The sequence below is a fragment of the Ambystoma mexicanum genome, chromosome 10 (genome assembly GCF_040938575.1).
Source record: "Ambystoma mexicanum isolate Mex_15411 chromosome 10, UKY_AmexF1_1, whole genome shotgun sequence".
NCBI lineage: Eukaryota > Metazoa > Chordata > Amphibia > Caudata > Ambystomatidae > Ambystoma > Ambystoma mexicanum.
In genome coordinates, this window is record NC_090932.1 from 826,451,744 (window position 1) to 826,474,984 (window position 23,241).

General features: G+C 42.8%; 1 protein-coding gene across 1 annotated transcript in view; it reads right to left on the bottom strand.

Moving 5' to 3' along the window:
- The window catches only part of SI (sucrase-isomaltase), a 1,019,699-nt gene that overhangs the window by 157,034 nt on the left and 839,424 nt on the right, over positions 1-23,241 (bottom strand). Inside the window, exon 56 of the mRNA XM_069618482.1 lies at positions 21,607-21,669. Within this exon, the coding sequence (XP_069474583.1) occupies positions 21,607-21,669 (63 nt within the window). The remainder of the gene's footprint in view (positions 1-21,606; positions 21,670-23,241) is intronic.

A 23,241-nucleotide genomic window follows, 5' to 3' on the forward strand; every position in this document is an offset into this window, starting at 1 on the left:
ATATTTCGTGGACTACATTGCAACCCTCGATAGTGTGATTTGCTCCCACCTTTGGGACAAACTGATAGCATGGTGTATAGCCAGCACATTGTTATCTTTGATAAAGCTTCTATACAGTGACATCAGTGTTAGTCAGACTTTTGCAGGAGGGAGTTTTGTCAGGGCATTTTCATACAAATGTGGGACTCAAGTAGGGGTGTGCACTGGCACTCATGCTCTATAATCTCAATTTCTATGACATGAATCTAGCCTTACAATCAGTATCCAATTTCCCTCCACAATTCGGCAATGTGAAAACTAATATCAGTAACACCAAGGTCATGATTTGAGGCAGGAAGCCCAAGATATAGGATTCCTTTGCATGGGTTTTGGACAAAGTACGGTTGGAAACAGTGCAAGTCTACAAGTATCTTGGTGTACATCTGCAGGTCTCCCCATCATTGGCACATCATCAGGATCAGATAGTGTCTAGAACATGCGGTAAGTGGTTGGCCATCAGAAGGGTCACCTGCAACAATGGGGGTAGTTCCATCGACTCCTTGGTAATGGCATATAAGGTTGTCTATAATTCCTACCATCCTTTATGCTCTTGAAGTTTTTCCACTTAAGGCAGTGCATAAACTTGCATATTTTATTGTATTTCCTCCATGAGCAGACTGGCGGAGATGCGCAAATTTGCTGTGTTCGCTCAACAGGACCTATTTGACGATTCCCCAAAGAGATACCTTGTCGCACTCCGTCTTCCTGCCCGTACAAGATTCATACTCTATTTATGTTTTGACATTCTTCCAGTGCTGGCCAACACAGAAGCCTGGAGGGGAATACGCAGAGAAGAGCGTCTCTGCCGACTGTGAACCGTTCAATTTGAAACAGCGCAGCATGTTCTGACTGATTGTATGATTATGAATGTTTTTTTTTATGTAAAGGGATATACAAAATGTGCAAGTTATGGCTCTGACCAGTTTTGGAGTATGTTATTCTTTGGTGAATCCTATGTCATCTTGGCCTCAGCCTTCCATGTCTAGCTTCAAATCAATTCAGTATACACATTTTATAAGTGATCGCCATGTGATATGATTTTAAAATGTATGAGTATAGCCAATATGGGATTGTATATGGAATTTTATGTGAAATTGTATAGGTTTTAAAAGTGTTATATTTTCATGCTATTGTCTTGTGTGCGAAAGGAGGCCAAATCACTCCTAAATACACCTAAAAAAAACTAAATAAAAACAAAAAAGTAATCCCATTGGACTCTTTGGCACATTATATAGTGTGGCCCTCCCATTCTCTCAGACCAAAATTCTCCAAATTTGCTCTGAGGTATGATCAGAAGTAATTGACAGCACAAAGCCATGAGGCACATAGATATCTCCATTTTGCAATAACGTCCCTCTGTGAAGACAGTGGGCCTCATTACATTGTTGCCGGTCTGGAAACAAGGGTGCCAGTAAGCTCACTGTCACCCATGTTTCTGGACCGACAAACTATGTGTGTGCCTGCTGTAGCCACTGTGCCCGACATGTCTGACCCTGCCGGGTGGAGCGGTCATGGCAGGAAAACCCTTCACGGAAGCAACGGCACCGTTAGCAAGGGTGCCGGTACTTCCATTTCCCCACTAGCATAGAGTCCTATAGGACTCCATGGGAATGGGGATTAACAAATATAGCAGCGCCTCACTTCCTGGCTGCCAGACTCATAGTGAGCCGGTGGCACCAGGAAGTCAGGCTCTGGTAAATTTGTATGGGTCCGGCGACAAACCACCGGTAGCACCGGCAGGGTAACCGCTGGATCTGTACTGATGCCCAGTGAGTCTTAAGGGTGCAAAGGGCTTGGAATTTCAGCACCAGAGAGGTGTCAATTATTACAAAGGCAGGATTCCTCAACTACCGCAAGTTGTGTGAGACAGAGATGGATCTGGCAGGGGCAATAGATTGAGATAAAATCTGGCAAAATATCAAAGATTACATGAATCTAGAGAATGACCTGTACATATGACAGGACATATGGTGGTGTCGATAGAAGGCTGATGCAAACTTACACTGTGCAAATGCTCTCATCCATGACTGAAGGAAAGTTCTGTGAAAATGTTGAAAAAATATGACTGGGCAGGCCCTCATTTGATTTGAGGGTTTGTCACTACTGTGATGAATCTGATGATGTCATCACACCTTTCCTGGGGGTAGCCTATCTTCAAGTGGCCAGCAGACATCAGCCGCTACCTAATCCTGACCCTGGGGTTAGCTATGTGAGGGATGATCACATGAGGGGAGGCAACCCTCAGAGGGATGCATAGGCATCATCAAATGAGACATGGCACCCCCCCATTCATTTTAGGGATATCCCCTCCATTCTGCATGCCTTTATTGACATATTGCGATAACCCCCTTCAACATCCTGCAAAAGCTTCAGACAGAACCTATAACCATTTTACACCTAGTAAAACATGTACTCAGATGAGGGAGAGGACTGCATTGAGAAAGAGTGAACAAAATGCACACAGAGAATGTGATTGGTGCAAGACATGTCCCAGCCTGGAGGCGGGAGTTTAAATCAGCTGCTGCTGAAAAATGGGGAGAGCTTCCTTTTCCAAGATTCAACATGGAAACCGACCAGTGATGCAGGTTAAAATGCAGAACAGACAGCGTCCCAATCTGGGAGGGAACCCTGAAGGCATTCGATTGGAGGCAGCAAGAGAGGTAGCCGACCCAAGCACTCTTGGCCAGTCGGGCAGACCGGGAAACAGAGGGGACTGAGAGCTATGTCCAAAGAGCACTGACAGCAAGAGGAGTAGTACAGAAGTGAGCTCCAGACCGACCGCGTAGAGAAGTAGTGCCGGTTGGCAGCAGAATCACCAGCAGAAGAAGAAGGAAGTTGCAGCGGGAACTGGAAGCCAGTACGGGATTTGTTCTGATGCAGGAGTGAGAACGCTCCATGCCGCTGACTGGGGAAAGCCACTTGAATCAAGCAAATACCGAGGCGAGTACGCAATTACCTACGAGTGGAGTGAAAGAATGCATATGTTGCAGGGGAATCCAGAGCTAAGAAGGGGATGCCGAAACTGAGGCAAAGAGCCTCGGAACCTAGATGGAAGAAGAGGAAGTCAAAATTGAGGAAAAGAGACCTGGAAAGAATGAACTTATTGCTGAGAGTGAGAGAGACTAAGGGGGTCATTACGACTTTGGAGGCAGCCATGGTGCACCATGGCTGCCTCCAAAGTCGTGTCTGGGTCCTGGTTCTCAGAATGCGGACTTAACGGCTCATTCCAACCCTGGAGGACCGGTAAATCCCCATTCTGAAAACTATTCCCCATTCCCATTCGAGCCCCCCTAGGACTCAATGGGAATGGGGAAAGAGCTAATAACGGCCCTCAAATAGCGAGCCCGTTATTAGCTCCCTGGTCCCTTAGTGGCTCCCGCTAAGCGCGGCTGGTAAAACCTTAGTGGGGCCCGCTAAGGGACCTCGGAATACGGCGGTAAGGGGTTAACGGCACCAGCATCCTTACCGGTGCAGTTATACCCTTACCGCCAGCCTCGTAATGAGGCCCTAATTCTCATTGCAATCACTGTCACATTTAGACAGAATTTGGAATATTAACTTGCATCACATCTATGCAGAATTGTAAATATAAGCTTGTGTCAACTCTAGACAGAATTGTGAATATTAGCTTGCATCACATCTAGACAGGAATGAGAATATTAGCTTGCGTCACATTTAATGACAATTGGGAATATTAGCTTGCACCACATTTATGCAGAATTGTGAATACTAGCTTTTGCCACATCTATACAGAAATGTGAATATTAGCTTGCGCCACATTTAGACAGAATTGTGAATATTAACTTGCATCACATCTAGACAGAAATGTGAATATTGGCCTGCACCACATACAGACAGAACTGTGAATATTAGCTTGCATCACAGCTAGACAGAAATGTGGGGATATTCATGAGCCACATCTAGATAGAACTTTGGAGATTAGCAGGCACCCCATCTAGATATTGATGCCATTAACCAACTTCACTAAATAAATAAAAAAATCACCTCTTTGCCTACACCTCTCAAACTCTAACCAAACAGAACCACGCCTCTAAAGCACACCAAACTGCATGCACTGCGCTACACTGCAACAACAAAACAAATCACACATAGCCTCACACAACAGAACACAATGCCTACCAACTGTTAACCGAACTGAAGCTACCAACAGCACATCACAGCTCTCTTGCACTTTTCCCGCTCAGTACTACTAACTAAACCTACCCCCTTTCCCTTTCAGATCTGCCAGATTGCCAGGGGACCACTCTGGTGGTGCTACTGCACGATGCAAATTTCCTTTAACATTAACATCTTCAGAGTCACAGTATTGTGACGTAAAGGAGCTCAGTTAAAAACCCATACTACCTTGCACTGAATGAGAAAGAGAGATTGCAACTTAAAGTCCTGGCAGGCGAGTAGACCAGGTGCTGGTAAAGGCACTGGTGCTGTTAACCCCATACAACCCTATTACGAGGTCCCCTTGAGGGACCCGCTCTGGACGTCTGGCTTTACCAGACGTCCTTAGCGGGACCAGCGAGAGGGCCAGCATGCTAACAACAGGCCCGTCATTAATGGGCCCATTGTTTGCATGCTCCCCATTCCCATTGAGCCCTGTGGGGGCTCAAATGGGAATGGGGATGGTCCGGGTTCCCTGTATGGGGAAATACCAGGCCCTCCAAGGTCGGAATGGCCCGGTATTTCCCCTTTCAGGGAAACCAGACCCGAGTTTGGAGGCAGCCATGCCCTTATTAAGGACATGGCTACCTCCATATTCGTAATGAGGCTCCAAGTGTTTTTAAACTCTTGGACCGGTTCCCGCATTGTGTTCACTTGAAAATAGAAACCCAAGAAGACCCATGCTCTTAGGATTTGAATTATATTTAATGTTGAAAAAATCATGGGGAAGGGAGTCATTTCTCCTGGAGTGGATTGCAATACCAAGATGAGGGAGTAATCCTCTTGGTTTATAAAGAACTTGGTTATTCTTTTTATCATTTGTTTTGGTGCAGAGAATCCTTAGGAAGGGAGTAATTTCCCTGGAACTGTGAACATTATCCATTTGCAACTTTTATTGGAGTTATACCTTTTGTTGAACTTGAACATTTGCACACTTTCAAAGCCACAGACAATACCCTTAATACCTTACTGTTAGTTTTTAGAATAAGAGGGCTAGGATAGGATGTCAGAGAGAGGGCATTTCTGCTATGGAAATCTTGACACTTGGCAGACCCTTAGTTTTGGCTGAGGAACGGAAAATACCTCCTAGATTAGGGAAGGTGAGGCATTTTCTAACCCCTTTATTATTTAATGACCATTTATGCCACTCACCATGAGTCCTTTGTGCATGCGTCTCATACATGGTTCCTCACACTACCATGGAAAGGAGTAGGCTTTTGGCACCAACAAATTCCAGGGCTGAACTTATGGTCGACATCTTGGTCTTTTATAATGATTTATCAAACAAACAGGAGTCCCAAATCTGGGGTTGGACCTTCGATTATATTTGTTGGCTTTGTGCCACCCATCATGGCCCTCTTGGAGAGATTAGTCAAATTTGTCATGACAATCAGAGACCTAGAATATCTTAAAGGAAGTTCAGTGCTGTATATAAGGCCCAGCTCATTTCCTGTTCTTTGTGGGTTTTTCTACGCTTTGAGGGAAGGATTACACAATGGCCCTCATTCCAACCCAGGTGGTAAGTTCCCTACTTTACCACCATGGTGTAAACTCCGTTTACACCATGGTGGATGGCGGATTTACCGCCCCATTCCAAGGTGAGTGGGGCGGTAAATCCCCAATCCCCATTTACCCTTCCCCATTCCCATTTTTGCCCCATAGGGCATAATGGGAGTGGGGAAGGCGCTAATTACGGCACCGTAAATTACGGTGCCGTAATTAGCGCCAAGGACGCTTAGCGCCTTGGTACTTAACGCCTGCTAAAAGCAGGCATTAAGGTGTAAATCAGGTGTTAAGGGTTAACGGCGCCGACGGCGCCGTTAAACCCTTAACGTCTGGGTTGGAATGAGGGCCAATGCATGCTCACACTCAGGGGGTGTTTTTTTTGCAGAGCATTGAAGTAGGGTTTTGAATAGCTGTGTTCACTTCTAACTGTATGGTTTTGATTTTTGTGTCTAGTTTATTATCCACTAGTGTATTTTATAGCATGTAGGGCCCCTTTGTTTTAGTGTTTGTTAAGTGTCTTGTTAGTGTGCTGTAAGTTTCCCCCATATAAAAATATAAAATTGAAAACAAAACTTGGGCTTCATTCCGAGTTTAGACGAACAGTAAAAAAGAGGTGGCCATTCCATTAGCACCACTTTTTTTGGTGTAATAGAATTACCAGTATTCTTACCTCTCCACCCAATCTCATGTTTGGCATTCAAGTTGAAGTTTTACATCCAGCATCCGGCTGGATATAAGTTTTCCACATTAATTCCCAAATTCCCATGTAGTCCTGTGGACTCCAAAAATGGAAATAACACCACCTTAATACAACTTGTAATCCCATGGAAAACCCACAGGACCAAGTGGCATTAATGCTAACTGATATTTTTAGGTAATTTGAATGAACTACCAATACACTCGGAATGAGGCCATTTGTCCTTAGTTCTTTTGCCTTTTATTTATTTATTTATTTATAATATGTTCACAGCCAAAAGTGGCTTTACGTATACAAACAGATTAAAACAAAAAATCACACATTCCACAATTATTAAAAATTTTCAGACAAAAATATCCTCTGATAGATCCTTTAAAATTGTTAAAACTAATTCATAAAATTTCATCATGTGGTGTAATAAGTTAATATCATTTCCTTGCATCAGTCTTTTCCAAATAATTTCAATATCCTCAATTAGACTGGAATTCTTATAGCATAAAAGATACTTTTCACGCAGGAATGCAAGACTCCCACAGTAACATAGCAAGTGTTTGGCAGTTTCAATGTGTAACATACCACAAAGTCTACAAAACCTTGTATTTCTCTCAAATCCCAATTTAGCTCCTAGGATTTCCATCGTGTCACAACGGTTAAATTTGAACATAAAATACTGTCTCACAGTTGCTGCGGTGGGAAAGGCATATAGATATTTGGGTTTCACAGATACTAAAGACCAATGTTCTAAAAATAAACCGCTTGTAGATTTTGTGGCCAGGGTAATCATGTCACGCTCGTTTGCATAGCTATATATTACGCCTTGTAGTAGTTTTTTTATCTTAACTTGCTTTAGGAGGAGCCAACTCTTTGCATTAACAGTCGCCCATTTCACATGTACCGCATGTAATCTACTTAAAGATGAGAATTGTTTTTTTGTGACCCTCCTTGATAAATATATTCATCAGTTCGACCACAAAAGTACTAGTAGATAACATGCTTAATTTTGCATATAACATTGCTGATTTGTATTCCAATATATCTTTCGCAAATCTAAAATTACCTTCTAATAAAATGTATTCACATGATGTTGTACTGGGTAACCTAAACAATGATTTTAAAATGTTTCTTTCTAATTTACACATTTCATTCAAAAATTGACCTCCCAAATCTCAGCACCATATAATAAACAGGATATTATCTTACTAGCATAAAATAATAAGATGGTATTTACTGAGATACCTCCTTGTTTCCCTATAAATGTACTAATTGCACCAGTATCATTTAAGCATAAAAGTTTAGTTGCCTCCCAATGATGTTTCCATAGCAGCTTAGAGTCAATTATGACTCCCAAATAATGATAACATTCAACTTTTTCAAGCCTTTCTGAGTACACCATCCACTTAAAGTTAATGGACCAAGTTTGTTTCGTGTTACGCAGAAAGGCCATTACCTTTGTTTTTGCAATGTTAATCTTTAACCCATTCTTTTCAGAAAAGAGCAACAGGCAATTAAGCCTTGTTTGAAGCCCTGCCGGAGTATAGTCTAATAAGACCAGATCATCAGCATAACCTAGCCATGGTAGCTCTATTGTGCCCAACTTCACTGGATTAACCAGTTTTTTGTCTACCTCATTCATACAATCGGCCAGGTAAACATTAAACAATGTTGCTGCTAGCCCGCAACCTTGTTTTACTCCACAAACTGTGGGGATTGATTGGGAGGGCCGTCCTTCACCATCTAAACGTACCCTAACTGAGGTATCAGAATAGAGTAACTGTATCATAAACAGAAGTCCTTCTGGAATCCCCCACATTTTCAGTTTGAACCAAAGTTTATCTCTTATCACTGTATCAAATGCTGCAGAAAAATCTATGAACACCACATATACTGGGAGCTTACAGACATTCCACGAATACTCAACTGCTGATACTAAATTAATTTTATTGTGGGTATTGGAAGATTTCGCTCGAAACCCTGCTTGATAGATCGGCAGGATCATGTTCCTCTCTATCCATGTATGTAGGTCGTCAAGTAATACTTTTGCAAATAATTTTGCCAGGATGTCTAGCATTGCCAACATACGATAGTTTTGAGGGTCATTCCATTCTCCCTTTTTATATATCAGCAGAATTACACTTTCGTGCCATGTTTTTGGAATCATCCCATTCATACCAATCCATCTAAACAGCAGGTAAAGAACCTTTGCCCATAATTCTGGTGCTAAACGTAGGAGTGCATTACATGTCCCGTCAGGGCCAGTAGCTCTAGAAGTATGCAATTTCACAATCATGTTGGTCAGAGAAGATTCGGAGAAATTGCCTACCCATATTGCCTGACTTGGCATCAGCCCGTCTTTTATAATCTCATCAGAGCCCAAAGTATGTTTTACATGCATAATCCACTCTTTTTCTCCCACGCTGTTAATTGGGAGGTTACGGTTTTTTGCATCATTTATTACTCTCCACATCCCTTGATGGTTATTACTTCTTGCTTGGGCAGCAATATTTAACCATATTTCGCATGCCTTATTTTTTTTATTGTGGACTCCAAAAATGGAAATAACACCACCTTAATACCACTTGTAATCCCATGGAAAACCCACGGGACCAAGTGGCATTAATGCTAACTGATTTTTTTAGGTAATTTGAATGAACTACCAATACACTCTGAATGAGGTCATTTGTCCTTTCTTCTTTTGCCTTTTCCCTTTTGTGTCCCCTTTTAACATTTTCAAAAATCACCAAAAAGGATTTTTGTCCCTATTCCTATCACTAACAAATCCCCCAAAATACCTTTCACGGGTTCACATTGAATGTGTGGTGTTTTCATCTAGTCCTTCTGCTTGCTGTTCTTTTGATTTGCTATTTTGTATTGTTTTTTAGATTTGCTGTAAAAGTAGGATTTGTTCCAATACTCTCGGAATTATGCTTGTTTGTTCTCTGAGGCGGTTCTCAGTGTGTGCTTTATTTCACATGGTTCTCAAGTGTGACTGTGACATTTCTGATTCTCATGGCAAGCCTGTCCCAATGGCAGGGACGGTAAGAAAGGTTGGGGGGGGGAGTGAAGCAAATGGAGAGTTTTACACAATGCAGACTTGTTACATCTAATAGTAACAAAGGCTGCATCTGATCTAGCTCTTAATAAATATATTTCCATTTCTAATTGGGCATCTGTTTGTAAAGGGGGAAAAAGGTGAATACGACTTTTAAACCTTTAAAATGTAACATTTACAATAAAAGTCCACCTTCTGCCTCAAAGGTGGATATAGTATTTTCAGGGGGTTTATAATGTTAGTTGTACATATGCAATACTATTAAATGAGGAAGCACTCACTGTTCATCATGAACTACAAAGATCTGAATTTAGCATTACAGAAGTTATAGACATGACTAAGGGCCTGATCACAGGTCTGGCGGTATCCTGGCGGAAATAATACTGGGATACCGCTTGGGCAAATAGCGTTACTGCTACTCGGTCCGGTGCTGTTTGCACTGGATCACGAGTAGTGAGGTAACGGTTATTGCCCATTCCACATTGGACCCAAAGAGGCAGCGGCACTATTAGCGCTGAAAAGGCCCATTCCGTCAGTGCATTTACCTCCATCTCTGAGCTGCAGGTAAATGCGGCCATACTCAGGATTGGGTGAACCCTTAAATGTGGCGTAATAGCGTTACCACCGCATTTAAGGGCTACTACTTAACCCGTAAGTGTCAAGCAGGCAATGCAAGCCCATGTAGTGCTGATGCTGTTCCTTCGGATATTTTTAAGTGGAGTCCAGAGATCTGCAGTACTATATTGATGGATTAGGTACAATTTAACTGAGCCTAAACCTGTATTCATAAGTGGCCGAACATTACCATGTTTAACATTTTACAGGTTACTTGACCTATTTTAACCATGGCATGGTAAACAGGTTTAAACTTTGGGAGATATTAAAAACATATTAGATCCTTGCCCATCTATTGAGGGTCATACACTCTCTCCATGACAACACGTCAGCTTGTATCAGATTTGGTCTGACAGGGAAATGTACTAGTGACCTTTAAACAGGACAGGGAGTCCGGCACGATGCTGGATGTGTCATGCGGATCGTCCTCTAAAGAATGGTCGAATTCTTGATTAATTTTAACATAACTTTATAACTTATTCATATTTTTTTCTTTCTTAGCCGGTGCATGATTGGCAGCAATCAGGTGCTTTTTCAAGGCTACAAATTTTTGGAACAACACTTAATTATTTCTTCAGTGTGGTATTAAAAGACCATTTGGTCATAAGATCTTGCTCAGTTGCATTTGCAGTACCAACGAGCACCTGGTTGGTACTTGCAGTCTGCTTTCTGATATACCTTCTCCTAAGTCACTCAGAGGAAGGATGCTACCCTAAATGCTGCATATCCTTGACTGGATTGTTAGATATACTTCACTTATAGCACAGCAAAAAATGTTAAACAAATGAAAGCTTTAAACTAAGACCAATAACAAAGTTTACCAAAGTCAATGAAATACAACTGGCAAGGGCAATAGTGCAGGACAAATAAACTGCCCTCTCTGCTTACCTTGCCATACGCCCACTTACACCTAACTGGTGCCTACCGATTCTCCTTATAATAAAACGCAAAGTATGGGGCCATGAGATTATATGGCTCTGATATATGGGGATTCACTAATGTGCGCAAATCATCAGAGGACAGAAAAAATGTTCATGAACACAATTGTAGGTCTCCCCAACTCAACACCATAATTTGCATCCCATAGTAACCTGAGTCAAATGTTTATCAGTAATGAGATAAAGGTGAAACCACTCCAAGTATGGCTATATATATTAACTAATAATTGTGGTGTTGTAACATATATCTATATTATACATAAATGTCATATTTTGTTTTATTCCAGGATCCACTGGATGGCACATGTTGCTCACTTGTTGAGTTTTGCATCCATTTTAAATAACTCCTCATCTACTAACCAAAGAGCAAGGACATATCTGAAATTCAAAGCTCACTCAAAACACCACACTAAACCCACCCCTGAGGAAAGAAAACAGACTATGTACAGATAGAAAATTGTCGCATTATGGTAATGGATCAGGGGTGTGTTAGGGAGAATTCTCCAGAATGGCTAATTTCCCTTACCTACTGAGTCCCTCAGCAGCTTTGCTGGATTTCTACAATAATTTTGTTTTCATCTGGGAAGAGTGTGAGCCTTTTTTCCCACTCTTACATGTGTTTTGCTGTGTGTTTAACATTTTTGTGTTCATAGATTGTGGAGACTCACTTACTCCATAGGCATCATCGTTTTACTTTGTGTTACACAACGCCTTCAGTGCAGTGACACAGGGTTGTCTTTTTCAGACTTCCCACTTTAAACTCCATTTCCTGGGACCAACTACTGTCTCCCAGAACATGTAAAGTTGCCATTGACTTTACTAGTCTTTTTAAATCCACAGACCCAGTACAAACTATCTTACATAGAGTTCTGGAAAGGGTTAAAAGCTATGCCTTTTTGTCTGTTTCTCATGGAACATTATTGTGTTCCCTTTTCATTAAGATGTGGCTGGTGGCAGTGGTATCTACCATATTTTTCCTACCATATTTTATTTAAATAGCCTTGGTACTATTTTAGGCTATCTTGGTAGCCTCGAACTTAAACTTGCTGAACCACATTTACTTTTATTTGGTTCTGGCTGAGTTTAATAGCCATTTCTTTTTGTAAAAGTATTGATGAAAAAGACATGTGCATGGGGGAATTAGGGCAGACACTCACACAGAGCTATAGAAGGGGAAATCAGACAGGGATTGTCTTAGAGAGAGAGAGTGAAGTATGGTGTGGAATGGAGAGGAATGGTGTGGCAATTAGACAGATTACATTAGAAGCTTGTAAGGCTTATAGTTATTGCATGGTAGGTTTGCACCAAAAGCATAAAAGTTGCATTATAGTAGTGCCTTGCATCATGCATTGTTATGTATGAATAAAAGTGTTTCTGTTGTTTGAATCGATTCATGTGTTTTCTTTGTGTCTTTGGAGTAAGATAGGAGTATGTTACAAAAGCAGGGGGGCATAGTGATCCACACCCTCACAGGAGATTGTCTAAGATTGATGCATGGTCGCCCACTAGGGGCAGGCCAAAGGCAGATTTGCAGCACGGTCTCACATGTGCGCCAAACCAGGTTTGTTCCTTTGTTCACCGACCTTTGGCTGTCTTCTGCACAGAAGCCCTCCTCAAGCGCCTGAATGTCTGAAGGAGACAGGATGTGAGGGAGGGGTTTGAGACTCCCTGCACAGGGTCTCCTTGGAGACCCATGTCGTACTCAGTGTGATTGGCTGTGGTGATTGTCCCACCGGGACAGCCACCCTGCTGTGTGATTGACAGTCAGGCTGTGTGAATGGGGGAAAACTGGATAAAAAGCAGGTCTCTGGGACTGAGAAGGCAGAGTCGCCACTGGATCAAGAGAACCGAAGAGAAGCTGACAGAAGAGGACCTCTACTACGACTGAACCTACCGGTGAAGCCCTGCTGCGGGTCCGAATCTCCAAACCTCGACAACAGGGGAGATCTGCAAGGAATCTTCTCCCCTTGAGCTGGACCAACCAGTTTGCCAAACTGCAAGCCAGGCCTCCCTCCTCTGGTCAAATTTGCTGTGCACAGCTACAGTGAACCGGATAGCTAGGAGGATCGCACCCTGCGTTTTAAGGAGCACACCTTTTATTTGTTGCTGTGCTCTGCTGCTGGTTTCTTTCCTGGGCAGTGCAGGACCCTCCAGTCTTCCTACTTCGTGTCAGTCTGACAGTCTCTTCAGGAACCGTGATCCTGCAGGCCTGCCGGGAACGTCTGCCTCAGCTACAGCCTTCCTTCTCCATTTAAGGTACTGTTCAAATCCGGTCATTTGTTCTGTCCGACCGTGGTAAAAGTGCTTGAAAACCTTTGTCAATCCGAGGGTTTGTCCTTCTCTATTCTTTAAAGTAACTTTTCATCTGACCAACTTTGTTCTGAACTCTTGGCAAATACTTAACCGCTGTTAAAAATCTTACTGAACACCAGCAGACGTCTGGTAGAATGAAGTCTTGTGTGCATACCAAATCTGGAAAGATGAAGAGCCTAAAATAATGTTCATAGCAAAACTGGCTGAGCTGTGGATGTCAGCAGCTTAAGTGAAATGGGATATAAAGCCACTAAAATCAAAATGTTTAAAATAAATGAGTGACCTACCTTTGAGTGTCACATAGGTTGCAACTAGTTTTGAACTTAGAATCAGCGTTCTAGCTGCATGTGTCAAAATTGTAAGTTTGATTTGAATGAAGAAAAATGGGAACAAAAGTGACCTTTGGCTGAAGCCTGGCTTAAAGGGACTGAATTCTGCCCGGCAACTACCCCCGACAGGAGTTGAAACTTGCCCAGCAACTGTATTCACAGGCCTGGCCTGCCTTCTGCTGCCTCACCAAAAGGAGATTACACCTCTCTGATTGAATCAGGGGAGGAGTACCTGGGACTGCAGGAAAACAGAACAATTAACTTCCCTTTGCTCCAAGCAATTGCCAAATCAGGGGGTCGTAAATGGCTTCCTCTTGGAAGGAAATGGGAGGGGCACTGCCTCTGTGAGCCAGCTGAGCTTGGAGGAAGTGGACAAACCAGAAATTCCCCCAGGTGCTTTGGGAAACCACACCCCTCTGGGCTAGAGCATAATTTTAGAAAGATGGATAATTCATAGTACATAATTGTCAAAATTATATCAATAATATAATGATTCCTATGATTTTTCTGTGCACATTTTAAGAGGTGTTAGGACTCTGTGGTATGTTCTGGGGGTTAGTAGCAGAAAATAGGGTATTACTCCAAATGTATGTATGTTAAAAATCTGACATTTCATCATCTGATGCCCATATTCCTTGCGCAAATTTGTGTAAATTCTGGAAAAGTTTAGAGGTTGTGTTCTGGATGAAAAGGGCAGAATTTTGTCAGAAGTGAACACAACATCTTACAAAGACAGGGATCGGATGGTTTGGCGCTACAGAAAATATGTTAACTGGACATATAATATTTGAAAAATTGTACATAGATGATTATGCATTTAAGTCAAAAATCGATATGTGTGCAAAGTTACAAGGGGGGTGTTCTTTCTGTATGCCATAAAAATGATGTCTCATGACACGGGATGACTCACAATTCAGTTCCCCAGTCAGGCGACAGAGAATCCTATAGCCTATCAGGATCCTCAGAGAGTTGGGCATAGAAAGTCAGCCTTCCCACCCATTTTCAAAAGACATAAAAAGAGCCACTGAGACCCAGGTAGAGAGATTCACTTTCCACTTCAAACTGATTTCCTGTGAAGCGCTTTGCCAGAAGACTCCAGAACCAGAACTTAGAATCCAGACTTCAGAACTTGCAGCAGAGAGGCCTAGTCCAAAAGCTGAATCCTTCTCAGCAGGCCTCAGACCCCAGCCACCTAACCAAACTATTCAACAGCCGGGCTGTGCTGTTTGCTTCTGGCTAGAACTTTTGCTGGAACCAGAGACCCAGCCCAGACCGCGGTGCCAGCACCAGACCCAGAAAGCAGAGCTGTATCCACACTGCAGACCAGACCCAGACCAGACAATTGTGCAGTGACAAGAACTTTTGCCAGAACCAGAGATCCAGACCAGCTGAGCATCGAGAACCGCAGCTAAACCTGTTGACCAGATCTGTGACGAGGCCCATTCCTTCCAAAACTAGGAGTGAGTATCCAGCCAGAGCTGTAAAAAACCAATCTCTTAGCTTAAAATAATCTAATTCGAACCATTTCCACCTATTTAGAACTTTATAGAAATCGTGTGTCCATTCTGTGATTACAAACCTATGAAAGTGTCATTTGTCATTTGAATATTACTTTATTTCTGAGAATCTACCTCCATTAAATCGTCCGTATCTTTTGAACCGCATATAAGCTTTCCAACAAGCCCAAATTCACGTTCGACGCACTCGGAAAAAGTGCCGCGAATTGCAATTTGACTCAAACTTCTTCACCTGTTAAAAATAGCTGTCTTTTGCTTTCATTGTTGAAATTTTTATTCAACCTGATAATCCCTCATGAATCATTGCTAGTGTTGACCTGAACCAATTCAAAGTAGCTGTCATCCACCCTGAATCTCCTATAGGGAATTTAAATCATTTTTAGCATGTTTTCACTTCATTGCAAATCACATTAAAAGTATTTCTGCATGTTTTAAGAGCATACCATGCCAGGGGGGAACTAGAATTTGTATTGCATTTGATTATATTCCTGAAAACTGTGTGCTCCCCTTCCATCTCTTTATATTGCATAGGGGGGGAGTGAATTGCCACAAGGGAAAAAGTGATCATATTATCTCTTGTTGAAACCATATCAGTTTATTTCTGTGCTGCATTCTTTTCCATCATTGCTTTTCCTTGAAACCATAAATGTATTCTCTGCTACCTTATCCTTTCTATACTAACTCCTCACTGATTGAAAGGAGTGTACAATTGTAACATTACCCATTGTTGATCAACATTATATTCATAAGTGTGCTATCAAATATTAATGTATTCATAAAAGTGTGATATATATATATTGTTTAATTTTTCAAATAAATCTTTTAATTTGCAAAACAAACCTACTTCTTGGCTCAGTGAGGTCAGGGGATATTCAAAGAGAGGGGCGTTATATAAGGGTTTATCATCCAGATCTATGAACTTGTCATAAAAATATATAAATAAGGGCTTCCCTTGAGCATCCCAGACTAGGCATTGACTTAGTTGGAGTGCTGAATTGAAGTCACTTAACAGAGAGGGGGCTCGTCCAGGATGTCCGGATTAGAACTGCCACTTGTGCAGCTTAATACAGTGTGCTAACTGACAGGATACATAAATCCTGTTGGATCACCACGCTGTGTTACACTGTAAAAGCACCCCTCAAAAGAAGGACGCTCTAAGGAGACGGTCTGTTTTGCAAAATAAAATACTAACTTCTGTAAATCAGGAAGGAAATCAATTTCCAGAATGACGACCTTGGTAGATATCAAAATAGCCAGAGAGTACCTCTTACATAAGCTATTTGTGAGAGGTGAATGGACGGAACAGGACCAGACGGTGCGGTTGCAGGCAATCACACCCCAGATCACTGCAACAGGGTCAGACATATGGAGAGATCAGGGTCCATTACATGTGGCCCTGAGTGAACTATATATGGCCCCTAAAGCCAAAGATGAGCACGACAAGATTGTCAGGATAGCGGCATATTTATATTTATATATGGGAGCCAAAAGGACAAATGTGCTGAAGGCCAAGATCTGGCAAATAGGCAACAGGTGGCATTAGAGAAGGCCCAATCTGACCTGGTGGTCTCTTCTGAACAGAGGCTGCACAGGAGCCAGGAGTCATAAAACGAGAGTAGACAGTATCTCATTAAAATCAAAGAGGATATGGGTATCCTGCAACAGGAAAAGTCTGACCAGGATACCAGATTTCTGGCCTTGCAGAAGGAGTACCAAGAAGGTTTGGATGCCCTATTGCAGAGCCAGAAAAAGCTGGAGCAACAACTGGACTTCAATAGGGCATGCGCAGAGCAGGTAGTCACCCTGCAAAGCCACCTAGATAGGGAGAAGGCAGAGAGCAACAAACTGATTCTGAAAGACCTGGATACCTATACAGAATTTGAGGAGGAGCGCCAGAAAGCTGGTGCCTTTCAAAGGCAGAGGGACGACCTGGCGGCACAGAGGCAGGCTCTTAGTCAGGAAAGAGACACCTTAGGCCAGGAAGTCTGCCACTTAAAAAGAAAAATGGAAGAAAATGACCTGGCCCTCCAGGGACTGGGTGACCTCCAAAAAGAGCATCAAAACTTGTTGGAGCACACCAGGAGGGTGGAAGATGTTCTGGCAAGAAAGGAGCAGGCCAGTAGGGATGGGGCTCAGGAGGTAACCCTCCTGCAGCAAAGACTGGCCTAGTATTCCAGGACAAACCAGGAAGCACAGAGAGAGAATGAGGCTCTCTGTCAGCACAATGGTAGGCTCCAGCAACAGGTAGCCATGCAGGAGAGATTGATCGAATCTAGTAAGGCCTTGGTTGAGGAACTGAAAGCACAGGCTCTTGCATTGCAACAGGGAGCAGGGGCTGATAGAGATGAGGTTCGCTGGGAAAGGGAAACACCTGAGCATAACCTCAGGACCCCTAGTACCAGAGGCCCTCACCTCTCCCAGTCCCTGGACTCTGCCACCCCATGTCCCCTGGCGCACATGAGCACAGGGCCACAGGGATGGCAGATTACTATCCAGCCAAAAGTATGGGGCTCATAGGCCAGTAGCACCCAGGAATGGATGGGCGGGCATCCCGGTATGAGCACCTAAGTACAGTGCAATTTAGTGGGGAACCCCAGGAGAGTAGGCCCACTAAGGGCATCCTGAAAACCTCTTCCCAGTTAGGTCAGTGGGGGGGTACCCATCAAATCCTGGCAGCAAGGAGGGATCTGAAGACTCCTCTGAGCGTCACAGGACACAGGAGACCAGGTCCCCACATTCTGCCAGCCATTCCCAGGCTCGCAGAATCCGGGAAAACCTGGAAGATCAGACAGGCACCTCTGGGAGCAGTGCGTCTGAGTCAGAGGATGAATGGGCCAGGGTTGCGTGAACCAAAAAGGCCACTAAGGTAAAAAAGGGCCTTGCTTAAGTACCCCTTAAAACAGATTAAGGCAATAAGGAGTGTCATCACCCCTTATCACAAGAACGCCAAGTATTCTGTTTGGGAACACTTGGAGCTTTATGAGCAAATGATGGAGACTTTCCATTTGAAGGACAGCAGTAGCTGCATCCAATATGTAAAATGGACATTCTCCCAAGAATACTCCAGTTCTTTGTGGGGCTGGAAGACCAAAACCATTCAAGATGGTCCACATATTGGGCGGCCATCTTGAAACATTTTTCTGTTCACTGGAATCCCCAAGAGGCTTGCAAGGCAGCCTACAATTTGCAATGTGGGGAGGATCAGGACCCACAAGAATTTGTGCAGGAATTGAAGCGTGCCTTTGCGCAGACTACCAAAAGGGTGCGCACGGACAGTAAAGAGTTTGTAAATACGTTTTTCCATGCCTTACCCAAATACATAATGACCCAGCTAGTGAGAGATTTTCATGAGAAAAGGTCACTAGACTGGGTCATTGAACAGGCTACCCGGATCTATGAAGTGCAGAAGCCCATTGAAAATAAAAGTAATGCGCAGAAATGCCCCAAATCAACCAGCACCCCTGCTGCTGCTAAAGTGGCAGAGGTAAAGGTTAACCCCATTTTAGATTTGGAGATGGGGGGGCCTAAAAACTTGCCTTCGCAGAATAACTCTATGCCCAGAAGGCCCTCGGGCCAGTCACAAACAGGGAGTCAAGGAGGTAGTCCCACAAATGGGATCCCTCATTCTCCTGATTATGTAAGTTCCCGTTAGAAGGGAAACCAACCCATCCTGGGGTATGTGTGGACTCCTCCAGCCCAAGGGGGAGATCCAACCAGGGACCCAACCCAGGGAACTTCCCTCCTAACTTCCCACAGGAGGGCAGAAATTCAACAAACCCTGGGCAGAACTTTTTCCCCAGGTATCCACCCAATTTCCAACCCCAAAATCATCCATCTTTCTTTCCCCAATTCCCTGAACCCAGACCTCTTAATCCGGGCGAGGGGAGACCAAGGGTGGAGGGGTACCCAAATCTTCCCAACCCAGGGTACTACCAGAGAAGGGATAGCTACCCTTCCCGGGATCAACCCAGGGGAGAAAACAGAACCCCGTATCAGCCTGAGCGGGTCTCACAGTTATAGCGCCAGGTCCAAAATATGGCACGGGATCTGGGTCACATGCTGAGGGCTCAACAGAACCCTCAGATGAGCATGCCGACGCCATCACTACCACTTTACTGTGTAGTACAGGCTTGTACCAAAGGTGAATTTATACTGTCACTTGTAGTCTTAATTGTGTGTGGTGTTCCCAAAGGATACTGCATATGATTCTGCCTCACAGGGTGTAAGGCAGGTTGAACCCACACTGTCTGTAAAGGATATGTTATTGTGCAACAAGGGATTAACAGTGACCTAACCAGTATCAATGGCCCAAAGGTAGGCCAATAGGCAGTTAACTTTCCATCATACCTTCTGAGGTTCTTCATGTTTCAACGACATGTGCGATGGTGAGTGAGGGACATAAATAATGTAGTATACAATGCAACAATGACCTCTAGGCACTGACAACATGTTGCAGATAATGCTTATTTGTCACTTTTTACAGCATGTTGGAAGCTTGGAGCCCACTGTACAAACTGACAGTTATGAAATTTGTGGTCATTTCCATTTCTATTTCTTTCTGTACCAGATATTTTCTACTTAACATACTTTTTTGTTGTGTGAACAAACTGATTTCACCCATGTGTATATATTCTGATTTAGTAAAGATGAATTCCTTTCCACTAGATCCTTCTTCGGTGTTGGTGTTCACCACCTTAGTTGTTTTCCTTCTGTAGAGGTGGAGCCAAGAAGCCCCATCAAAAGCTCCGCCACATGTTGCCTATATGTTCCGAACCAGAAATGGCTACATGAGCAGTACCAGTAAGAATGCCTGTACCACAACAAACCTTTGAGGCAAGGTACCCATGGAGAAAACCCTATATAAATGCATGACAAAATGATGCCTTTCTTGTTGGGGTACCAGAAGAAATGTGCATTTGAACAAGAAAGGAGACTGGTGACGTCATGCGAAGTAAGATCTGACGCACCTTGAAAAGTCACGCAAGATGACGAGAAATAGACACTCTATAGAAGTTGAAGATGAAGTATTGAGGTTAAGCAACATTTTGGCATCAAAATAAAGATGCTTGTGTAAAGAAGCACCTAATAAAATGTAAAGTCATTTTACACCTGTACAGATGAAGCAACTCAAGTAGGGTAAAGTAATCTTAAAAGCTGGCTACGTAGTGAATTAGATTGCGGCGAGGCGCCAATGTATACATATAGAAATGTACACTTTAGCAAGGCTTGAAACCCCATGATTGCAAAGGATTTCAGTGTGGCGTAGTTGGAAATAAGCTAATGGCGAAGGAAAAATTGGAGAAAGGCTTGGCTGTCACAACACCAAGAAGATGAGGCCATTGTGAGTTGGGTGCCTGTCAAAAATGCTACAACTAATGTGAGAAAAGAACAAACTTTTGCTTAAAACAGAATGAAAAAAAACACTGAAGGTGTCAAGAGTTCATCATTTAATAGTATTAAATGCAGAAAAAGGCTCAAAAGAGTGGTCTCCAGTCACATGGTCAAGATCGGAATAGTTTGGGCCAAGCTGCACCTAAACCAGGAGACAGAGCAATGCCACATTCTCTTTATTTCTCAGGCACAGAAAGCTCCTGAAAGGCCATGTTCAAAGCCTTAATTGACTGGCAGACTGTAGGAGTGATCATAGATGATGGGCTAATTGGTGGTGAGGCAAGACAACGCCAACTCTCCATGCACCTGGGATGGTAGCCTGCGTGCTGCTAGCATGTGGAATATTCCAGAAGGTTACAAGTGTGCCAAACCAATTGTAGAGGGCCACGTGTAAAGAGCCCTATAGTTTGTGTAACCAATTAATCGTTGTGTATTTAGTGACGATGAAGATGACCATTCACTTGGGATGGGCTTAGTTGTATACATGACTTAAACACCCAATCAAAACCCCTGGCTATATAGAACATATATTTAGATGTTCGTTGAGAGCCAATCACTTTCCCTGATAAGTTGTTTCAGTTTGCCACGTAGAGTGACGTCAGTGATGATGGTTTTTTTATATAAAAGTTATGTTTTTTCAAAATTGTGTTCAGATCGTGCTGTGCGTCGTCGGATGATGTCCGTTGTAATCCCTGTTTTAGATAATTGATATTAAAACAGAATGTAATTTTGCCAACTTCCTGAGTCATTTTAATTATTGATGTTTGAGTAACGTCTGCATCCCCATCCACCTCCAAGTATTGCTACCTCGTCTTAAAGGACTCTAGGTCTATGAGTTCACTTCTATGACTATTTATCAATTATTCACCACTTATCACACCTCTTTCAAACCTTTCCCTGTACATGATAAAACATTTATAAATATTTGTTATAATCAAAATACACCATTAAAACAATGGTGTAACATTCTCAATTCTGTTATAGTGGCCTTTTCTATTAGGGTAAAATATGCAAATTGTTTAGTCATATACTATACCAAGGCTTGTTCATCCCAGGGCACCGACTCATTGACTGTTACATTTGGGAAATCCGGCCAAACCTGAAGAGGTAAATTAAAAGTGTTAGCACAGTAGTGGGTTTTTTTCAGCAATAATTATGTGCTCGTCACAAAGAGACCCGAAAGCAAGATTTAAAACCACTAATAAAATACATTTTCACAATTTTGTTGCAAGGGCCTATAAAAACATAAAGTACATGCTCACTATGCCATGCATTGAGTTATTAATAAATGAATGACCATACCAATACACCTGCAATGAAGGTGTGGCTGAAAATATTACGGACTTCCATGTGATTACATTTGTAGATGAGTGTACACAAAATTATCATAATAGAAATAATTAAAAATTAATTCTTATGATTCAATCCATTCATGTTAGCAATGAATGTATCAGACATGTAGCTATTAGCTCAACAAAACAGTACTAAGAGCATAGGAGATAATCAAAACTTTTTGTTTTTATTTGCTGATTACGAAATTGTTCAATTTTGTATTTGTACAATTTAAATTGAAATTTGAAGACTTAGCTGTAGTTGAAATAGGCTGTACTAGAATCTTTGACAGGAGAACTCTGGTCTATTACAACATGAGTAGATCCATGGAAATGTGAGGTTCATTAAAATGGTTCCCTGTCACGCGGAAGGCCATTGTTGATTTGTGTGATGTATTTTTAAGGTAGCAGTGGGAAAAGTTCAGGGAGGTGGAGGGGTCAGTGCTTAAATGTGCCAAACTTGTTAATGACAGTACCACCCTCTTTCTCATGATCCCTCTCAGTACTGTTTCTGTCCATATTTCTCTTTTCTCTTTTTTAGAACTGCAACTCCCAGAATGCACTGGGTAGCAATCAAGAAAACCTAGCCTGAAACCATTGTAATGGACTCAATAATGTGAAAGGATTTGATTGGGAAATGTCTTACCAAACAGAAATTAGAAACCTAATACCAGACCTGCCAAACCCAGATTGACCCTGGTGATTGATGGAGCAAAGGGACCTTGGAGTGAGATGAGACAGCAGCGGAACAGGAGAGACAATGTTACTCTCCACAAACTGAATTGCAACAAAACTCATCAGCCTTAGACAAAAGCCACATGAAAAATGAGCCGCCTGGGCACATTGCTGCTACCTTTAACAGAGTCTAAAATGGGGGCAGGACTAAGAGGGTTTTTTAAAGCCTTGCACATGTGTAAACCGGCCTTGGGGGGAAAAAGACAGGTACAGACTGGCTCACAGAGTCCAGTGAGCACTGGAATTTATGAAAGGGGGAGAGGGGATTAGCATCAGGAAGAGACTAGCATATCATGGGAATGAATGGAATGCAGATTGTGGCTTGCTTGGATGAGGTTAGAAGGTGTGGAGGTGGACCGAAAGACCAGACAAAGGAGTGCAGTGCTGAAGTGTTGGCAGCAGAGTTGGAGCAGAGTATTGCTGAGGTATTGATTGCGAGAGAGAGTGGTACCAGTTGTATGAAAAGTTGAGTGAGGAAGGGGTGCAGCAGGTGAGCAAGAAAGAGAGAAAGAAAAATACTGTCAGGAAGCATCCTGCTACTGGGAGCACTAGCTACCACAGTTTCTGGCAATTTCCATGTCTTCTGATGGAGAACGCCATCCTGA